At 35.9% G+C, this 8943-nt stretch overlaps 1 protein-coding gene across 1 annotated transcript; it reads left to right on the top strand.

Annotated features, from left to right (window-relative positions):
• The first annotated feature begins 3609 nt into the window (after window positions 1-3609).
• Window positions 3610-8537, top strand: LOC125860748 (transcription elongation factor TFIIS-like). Its single transcript, XM_049540768.1, has 2 exons — window positions 3610-4052; window positions 7389-8537. The coding sequence occupies exons 1-2, from the start codon at window positions 3888-3890 to the stop codon at window positions 8370-8372; spliced, it is 1149 nt and encodes a 382-aa protein (XP_049396725.1). The 5' UTR covers window positions 3610-3887; the 3' UTR covers window positions 8373-8537.
• The last annotated feature ends 406 nt before the right edge of the window (window positions 8538-8943 follow it).

Here is an 8943-nt window from a genome sequence, read left to right as displayed (position 1 = left end):
GAGGGGCTGGTAGGGGGGTTGGCCGGGGAGGGGGGTCGGGGGCTGGGGGTAGGGTAAAAAAATTGAAGTTAAAATCATTTTTTAAAAACAAGCTTTAAAATTATTATTTTTGAGAGGGAGGGGGTGGGGGGGCTGGTTTGAGGATAGGGAAAAAATAAATTGATTTTTTCAACAAAAAAAATTGTAATTTGAAGTTGGAAGAGAGTTTTGAAAAATATTTTCGTAAGTTTTGAATAGAAGTCATTTTCCTTAAATTTTAAAAAAATAAATTGATTTGAAAAATATTTTCAAATTTTCCAAAATATTTTATCCAATCAAACATGAAAAAATTAAAAAACATTTTCCTTTCATACCAAACACACCCTTTATACCTTCAATTTGCCACGGACCTTGAAATGTGGTGATCTAAAAATTAGACCGAGAAGGTGAAAAATTTATTCTGTTGGAATTCGACCAACTTAAATTGTGGGGCTCTCGCTTTATAGGACTCGGCATTCATTTTGCTTTCTCATTAATTGCATTGCAAAAAGTTTAGAAAACCAAAGTCTAGGGCTTCCGACGCCGAAGATGACTAGTCCAGCTGCAGCAGGTAACGGACTCTTCAAGTTCCTCCGCCCCAAACTCCGTCCACAATCCACCGATATCCAGGCCGCCGCAGGGTGGGGTGTCGCCGCCGTGACCGGCGCCCTCTGGGTCATCCAGGTCCTTTATCTTCTTTCTTTTCCTTAATTCCTCATCTCTGCTTTTTATTAATTTTGAGATCTCTGCTTATAATATCTATCCAGATCTGTTTCGTTTTCCCTCATGTTTCATTCAATTTGGATACAATTTCAAAGTCAAGTTGGTAATTAGATACTGAATGGTTGTGTTGATTTTCCGTCATTCCTCTAAAATATAATCGTTATATCAAATGATTAATCAGGATTAATTATTTTTGTTGGACTGGGATTTGGAAATGTTCAATGGTTGAACAATCGTGCATCGTTATTATTTTTGGGTTTACACTGTTGTTGCTAGATTTCATGATCTATGTGTTATGCTCGATCTAAATTTGCAAAACTCAACAGTTTTGAGGATGTGGTAGGGGATCAAATGTGTTTGGTTTAAGGAATGAGGAGGTAACAAAGGATAAAGGATGGGTTACTAGTAGCATGTTTATCGATAGGATTTTTTTTTTTTTTTAAATAAAAATAAAAATGGACAAAGAGAAGGATAGGAACAATATACAGCTTTTTGCACTTGCAAAATACCGCTGTACTTCCTTGATCCTTGTAGCATACGAGAGTGTGAGTGGGATTGTATGGCGGTAGTGACCTTTGGTGATCCATGGAACTTTTCCAAGCCACTTACTATTGTAGTTAGTCCGGATCTTAGATAGACTGAGATGTCCGACTACCTTGGATAGACTGAGATGTCCTACCACCTCCCAGATTTTGGTACTCTTTTATGTGCATTTTTTCATTCTGAAATGCTGATGTTTTTATTTTATACCATCAAGCTAATGTTTCCTCTGGGTTTTGGTCTAATGAACTAATGAAGGGGGAGGCGGATGTAGTGCTTTCATTTGGACCCTGTATATGTGTTAAAAAATCTGCAAAATAAGTACAATTGATTGAGTTTGAACCTAGTAAATCAAATGAGATGTGGTAGAACCCCAAACTAGAACCATAATGTTTAAATCTTAGATTTGCCTCTGGTTTCCCTTCGGTGCTCATATTCCTGCAGGCCCCAAGTTAAAAGACCAAAAAAAGTGAAGTGTTAGATACCATGTAAGTTAGACATGAATGATACAATTTTGGGGAGGAGGGTGTAGGTGGAAATGGTTTTCTGTCAAACATCTTTTTAAACTATTGTTTTCTAAATGTCATGATTTTTGATTCTTGATACTGGTTCACTCTTCATCTCTCTTGGTGGTTACCTTTGTTTTCGCAGCTGTATGTTCTTGTCGTTTCATATGGGAAAAATTGGTTGTCTCAATGATTTGTTGCTTGAATTCTTTTATGAGTTGCCTACCTGTTATTAGTTTGAAAGGTTCTTCAGGAGTATCCTTGATGGTTTATTTCTTATATTTGTGCTGCATAGTTTAAGTTATTTGGGATGTGATATAAATGTTAGATTTCATCACCCTTCTATTTCCTCAAGTTTTCTGAAATTATATCTGTTTCTTTCTCTTGTTTTGAAAAACTTAAAGAAACTTCCTATCAGGTCTGATAAGACCTTTCTTTGATGATCCATAGCATTTTCCTGCAGTAATGAGGAAGTTGTAATCTATGCGGTGCTCATAAAATCCAAAGATGTGTTAAACAAATAGGAGAGGTAGGTTTAATTATAGATGCCAGATAAGCTGAGCTGGATAAAAGTTTTTGAAATATGTTGAGCTCGATGTGATATTTCTGTAATTAGCTGTTTTATTGAATATCCTCGACGGAATTATTTATGTATAAGGCAGTCTCTAGAGGTAAAAAGAAGTTGCTGATTAAGTTTTTGGGAATACCTGTGACTCCTTTTGAAATTGTTCAATGCTTTTCCAATTAATGTAGTTTCCAGGGAGGTTTTCAGGAAATACCTGTAACTCCCTTTGAGATTGTTCAATGCTTTTCTAGTTGATGTAGTTGCTATCGCCTCAGTGGTATGTGAAATTGATTAACTGATGTCATAATTAATTTGCTTATCTGACTTTATACATTCTTCACTATATCTTTGCAGCCATGGGATTTTTTGAGGAAGACATTTATTGAGAAGCAGGAAGAAGAGAAGTGATAAAAATGTGGAGGAAGTCGGTAGCTAACTGATATCAGTTTTGGTGATAAACTAATCCTTGAGCAGGATTAAAGTCAATAATACATTTACATTTCATGGTCCTTGTTAGTACAATCACGAGCCTTTGATGGTTAGCTGCTTCAATCAATTTTCTGATTTGGATTTATTTTCCTTGGTCGAGCTTTGTGCTCATTACTGTTCATATTGTTAACTTGATGCTTCCTTATGGTGTACTCACCGGAAAGAATCGTGATCTGTGTGTATGCTATGCAGAGGTTGAATGGGTTTCCAAATTAATCAGACTTTAATTTTCAATTGGTGCTGCATGTTCAATTTTCATCACCTCATTTATATGAGGATCAAATTTTGTGCGTTACAGTTTCAGCAAGAGAGCGAGCAGTTACATAAGATGATAGCTTTATCATCTAAAATTCTTAGCTTGCACCATAATCTAATACAAGATAGGAAATGTATACTTGTATAGGCATCATCGCTTTTACTTCAATGCCAAGAACACGAATCTAACCCTTTACATGCATGTGAGCTAACTAGGGTTGGATCAGTTAACTCGCACGTGCACGTTGTTTGCTCATTCACCTTGCAAAGCATCATCCCAAAAGAGGCAAAGGTTTGCTCGACCTTCTGTAGCCATTTGAATCCTTGTCGGATTCTTCAAATATGCTAACAGCCATTTAGTTTTGGTCCTTAGGTCTTACGTATATATTTATTTAATTTTCTCTTTCTCTAGAAAGAAAAGAATACTACTGTACTTAATCCACCATACTTCAACTATTGTTAAAATATCATATTATACGGTAAACTCTTTTTGGTAAAAAAAAAAAAACAAAGAATTCAGACTATCTAATTATAACCAGTCGCCGATCTCACGTCTTTGGATCTTGATATCCAGTGTGCCCTTCTCTACCGTCCGATCGCCGCACACGTGCCGCAACAACCTCGATTAGCTCATCCCCGCCTCAATTGTAACGACTAATCTCCCCCACATCTAAACTCTAGGGTTTCATCATTTGAAGAAACGCCGAAGACTTTCACCTGCTAGATTTGTGCGCTTTAGAATGTTTGTTGTTTTTCTTGCTTGAAGATCCGATTGTTCTTAGTCAGGAGATATGGAGAAGGAGCTAATCGAGCTGTTCGATGCGGTAAAAAGATCGGCTGATGCAGCCGCTGTTGACGGCGATGCAGATTCCTCTCCGGAGGAGGATAGGTGCCTTGACGCTTTGAAGCGGCTCAAGAGATTTCCTGTCAATTATCAAGTCCTTGTTTCCACACAGGTATTCAAAGATATCCTCATTTTCTTCGTCGCCTTGATATTATAATATACAATCTCCCGCTTTTCAGTTTTAGCATCCACACATTTGCTAATTCCGTTTACTTGCTCTTGAAAAGCTTGGATTTTGCCTAGTTCCAGTTCCTGGAATTCTTTTCCTTTTTATTTTGCAAAAATAAATTGAAATACTTCAGGGGAATCTCTATGTGTTTTTCTTTGGAATAAGCTCTGTACATGACAATACTTTGCTTCTGATGTTAAGTGATAACCCCTAGCCTTACACCATTCCGTCACTTCTAAGTTACAAATTGCTTTTGATAACAATTGTGCTTCTTCATTGAAAGAAAATGAATTTTTTCCTTATTTAAAGAAGAGGATTTGTTCCCCCATTTGATATGCTTTTTAGCTTCACTAAAGTGGATTCTGGGTTATTATCTAAAAATGTGATATACCATAATTGGAAGGTTGTGGAATTGTAATATTGGGATTACTGTCCCTTCAAATTAGGATCAATTGGCCCATCACATAGAAGCCATTATTAGTAATTATTCCAGATCAGGAATTAAATGATACCTATCACTTTTAAGCAACAAAGCAATTTTAAGCAAGGGGTCATCACTCCTTAAGTTAAAGCGATCCCACTTTATGAACTTTGACTAGTACTCTAGCAGTATACAAGTTGATGCCTTTTACATTCAATTGTGGAAGAACTACCATTCAGGAAGCAAATAGTAATGGATATTCTCTTGGTCTAGAAAAAGGATCACAACTCACAACTATCTGCTTTCTTTCTGCACCCCTTTCTTAAATCAAAACACAGCTAGCCTATCTAGTATGCTAAAATAACATAATGGCCCTGGCATCATATTTCGTAGAAATCACAAGTCTTAATGATCATTGCAGACAATCACAATGAATTAATCAGGCCGCGAAAATTTATCTTTTTTTTTCTTTGTATGAAGTAGCTAACTTTATCCTTAGTCTCTTTTTTGGTCTGGATAAGGTTTTATCCTTGGAGCTAATCAAGTGATCATATCAAAAACAACTTTTGCTTTTACTACCATTTTTGAATCATGTGATCAGAAATCAGAACTAGAGAATAAAAAAGCAATTGAACTTCAATTTCTAAATTCCTTGCATATGCAGATACTATTTTTTACATGATTAAATAGAGGTTTTGTCAATTATGAAAAAGGAAGTAGAAGTGATGGGATTTCAAAGAAGCACGCGATTCTAACATATAGATGAATAAGTAAAATTTTGTAGAAGTATGTGATCATCTCATTTAGCTGAAGAGGATAGAGAGCGCACACTTTTGCTTAATTATATTTTCAACATGCTCCTTCATGTGTGGGCCTAATTCTTTTTTCTTGGGCTAAGCATGTGCAAATTCTTTTTGATAATAGATGACAATGAGATTTGATCTCAGGACCTCTGCGTGTAATGCCAACTTGAAGTGTGCGACTTAACTACTAAAAATTAGTAAAAACAGATGGAGTCTGCTGGTTTTTCAATGGCTTTTTAAAAAAGAAAATCAAAGGATGTTCGTCTATTATTTTTCACGCTAAATTCCTCGGAAACTATAATTTTTTTGTTTTTCTTTAAGAAAAACCGACATCCATCCATCCAAAAATGCACAAATACTATTATTTTTTTAATTTGAAAACCGATCAATTTTGCCACTTTTTGAAATGCAAAACTGCAATTGATGAGTAAATAAAAGAAAACAACGGAAGTATTCCATCATTGAGTATGTGTGGTCTAGTGGTAGAATTGTTCAATATCATGGTAAATACTTGGGTTCGATTCCAAGTTACTACATTTTTTTAAATATATATTTCTTAAAAACCGACAGACCCCCCTTAGGTCTCATTGAATCTGAATTATTCGGATGATAGCTCATTAAGTACATTTGTTTTTCTTAAAATTCTACCACTTATTGGGTCTTGAAACATCTGAATTGGGCAGATTTGAAATGAAATCTGAAACCCATTTAACGCTCTTCGGCAGCTCATTAAGTGCATTAATTGCTAGGTTGAATTAAATATGACGTATTGATTTCTTTTTAATTATTATCCAAATAGATTGTGGGATTTCATAGCTGCATTTCTATATAAGCTATGTAGTATGTTTTTGTCTCATTTTAAGACTAAGGTATAACTATCTTTCTTGCTGCTTGTATTTTTATTAGAGGAAATTAATTAATTTTGTGTCTGTAAAAAAATAAGTACAATCTAAATGTTCAAAAAAAAATAAGTACAATCTATATATCCAGTTAAAAATCTCAATAGTTTTTAAAATTTGTGGATTTAAAACTTATGATTGATAGAATATTAATTACTATATTGTTTAAATTTTATTTTGTGGGATTATATCGGGTATGTTATTGTTGTTGTTGTATTGTTAATACTTAATAAATTTTTTAATTCAATATATTCAAATGCTTAGAAAACAAACAATCTTAATCATTCAGTGTTCATATCTACCTACAATATTTTAATCATTGAAATTCAGACGTTTTAATCTTAATGAAGACAAATGAGGTCTTAGTGCCTTTGTTTTAATCGAAGCAGTCAGCTAGTTTCCGTATAGCGAACCACCATTTTCCGACGTTATCGAGTTCGTGGTTTTGGGTCGGTTTTAGTAGTAAAAAAAAACAGGGTGTTCGTCAGTTTTGGTCCTTGGTTTTTGACCCATTCTTAGTAGTTTCATCTTATCTTGAAGCGTAAGTTGTTAGAGAGAGCACACTTTTCTTTACTTAATTATATTCACAACAAAATTCAAAGGAAAGCTGTTAATTTTCAGAAGTTAAATGTGAAGGGTGAAAAAGAAAAAAGGTCAAAAGGAGATAATATAGGGACATTTTGCTAAACGATTCTCAGGACTCCTCCAAAAGCATGTTTCAGTTTCCTTTTTGTTATCTTCTTCTTCCACCATGGTTTCCAATGACTCTTTTCTTCTTTGTGATGATTCCTTTTCTATTTTTGTTGTGCGAGACCTATTTACTTTCATTCTTCTTTTGGAAAAGAATCATGGGTCAGTATTGTAAGTTCACACTATTCACGCGATTATTGTTGTTGGTTGTTACTAGTAGTACTACTATTATCTCTCTCTTTTCTCTCTTCTTTTGGAAAAAAAACATGGGTCAGTATTGTGAGTTAATGTATTTTAGCTAGTGTGGTTTCATTCTCTCAGGGCTTTCCCAGAGATTGATTCAGGAATTTCATGAACTGGTGTTATTACCTGTTATTGTTTCTTTCTTACGCTTATTGTCCTCTTGGAGGTGCTCATCTGCTAATGGATCCTTTTTCTGTAATTGACATAATGAATAATGTTTCAGGTGGGCAAACGCCTTCGAACATTGACAAAACATCCGAGGGAGAAGATCCAGGTGTTGGCTTCTGATGTAGTGAAGAACTGGAAGACTATAATTGTGAGAGAGACAATGAAAAATAAGAACGGCAATGAAGTAAATGGGGAATCTGTAAAAGCTGAATGTGCTGGCGATGATGGTGATGAAGGCAATAAATTTCAGCGTGTGAACTCAGTGAAGGTTGAAAAGGTGTCAAGGGCTGAGAATGTGACAGTTGAGAGGTCAAGTAAGTCTCTGACTCAAAAATCTGAGAGAGCAATGAAGGCAGAAAGTTCCTTCACTGATGTAAAGTCTGAGAATGTTTCTGTTATGAAGACTGAGAATACAAGTTTCAAAAGTGTTAAGATTGAGAAGAAACCCAAGGATGAGAAATTGAGATCTCATGTGGCTAGTGCTGCCCCACCAAAGTTGTCTGCTCTTGTTTATTGCAAGGATCCTGTGAGAGACAAAGTTCGGGAGCTCCTTTCTGAGGCTCTTTGCAAAGTCTCAGTTGAAGTTGATGACGATGATTTGAGGGATGCTGTGAATGGTTCTGATCCGTATAGAGTTGCAGTTCAGGTTGAGACTGCTATGTTTGAGAAGTGGGGTAAATCTAGTGGCTCCCAGAAGTTTAAGTATAGGTCAATAATGTTTAACATCAAGGATCCAAACAATCCAGATTTCCGGAGGAAAGTCCTTACAGGACAGTATTCACCTCACAGTATTGTTGATTTGAGCCCAGAAGAAATGGCGAGTGATGAAAGGCAAAAGGAGAATAAGAAGATCAAAGAAAAAGCATTATTTAATAGCCAGCTTGGAGGTCCTCCAAAGGCCAGCACAGATAAGTTTAAGTGTGGTAGGTGTGGGAAAAGTCAGACCACTTACTACCAGATGCAAACTCGGAGTGCTGATGAACCAATGACAACATATGTCACATGTGTTAACTGTGATAATCGCTGGAAGTTCTGTTAAACTAGATCTTGTTTGCAACTGTTACTCAGTGGTATGCATGAAGAACTTGATAGGCCCTTTAACAACTATGATTCCGTTTCTAGGTTATTTTTTAATTGTCTTCTTTGAGGCGGTCTCTGATATGCATGGTATGATCGCCCAAACTATTTTATTGTATGGGATTTTGTGACATCTGAACCATTTCTGTTTCTTTTGAGTCAAAATTGTAGCTCAATTTTATTTAGCAGTCGGTTTTTTGTCTATTTATTACTATTACTCTTTCAGCTCTATGCTTGATCAGAGGAGAGGTGTGACTCCTATAGTTTTTGCTATGGGCTCAAGGAATATGTAAGATGAATGGGGAAGGTTAAATGACATGCAAACCATCAAGTGACTCCACCGTTGCCTACAGCCAGATGCTGCACCACGCTTTCCAATGCAGACATGAGCTGCTTTTGCTCTTACAAGAATTCCAATTGGTACCTTCCCTGGAAATTGATCCAAAACATGCCTGCCATGAAGCTCCCTAAACAGTGCAAACTCTCCCATCCTCCCCGTTGCTAGCTAAAGCATTAGAGTCCTCCATACTTGT

The sequence above is a fragment of the Solanum stenotomum genome, chromosome 3 (genome assembly GCF_019186545.1).
Source record: "Solanum stenotomum isolate F172 chromosome 3, ASM1918654v1, whole genome shotgun sequence".
Classification (NCBI taxonomy): domain Eukaryota; kingdom Viridiplantae; phylum Streptophyta; class Magnoliopsida; order Solanales; family Solanaceae; genus Solanum; species Solanum stenotomum.
This window is presented reverse-complemented; position numbering and strand designations above follow the sequence as displayed.

Bases quoted from the DNA above. Each gene is read 5' to 3' on its own strand.
- LOC125860748 (XM_049540768.1), top strand. From the start codon at position 3,888: ATGGAGAAGGAGCTAATCGAGCTGTTCGATGCGGTAAAAAGATCGGCT. The intron at 4,053-7,388 runs GTATTCAAAGAT...ATAATGTTTCAG, and splicing joins AAGTCCTTGTTTCCACACAG to GTGGGCAAACGCCTTCGAAC.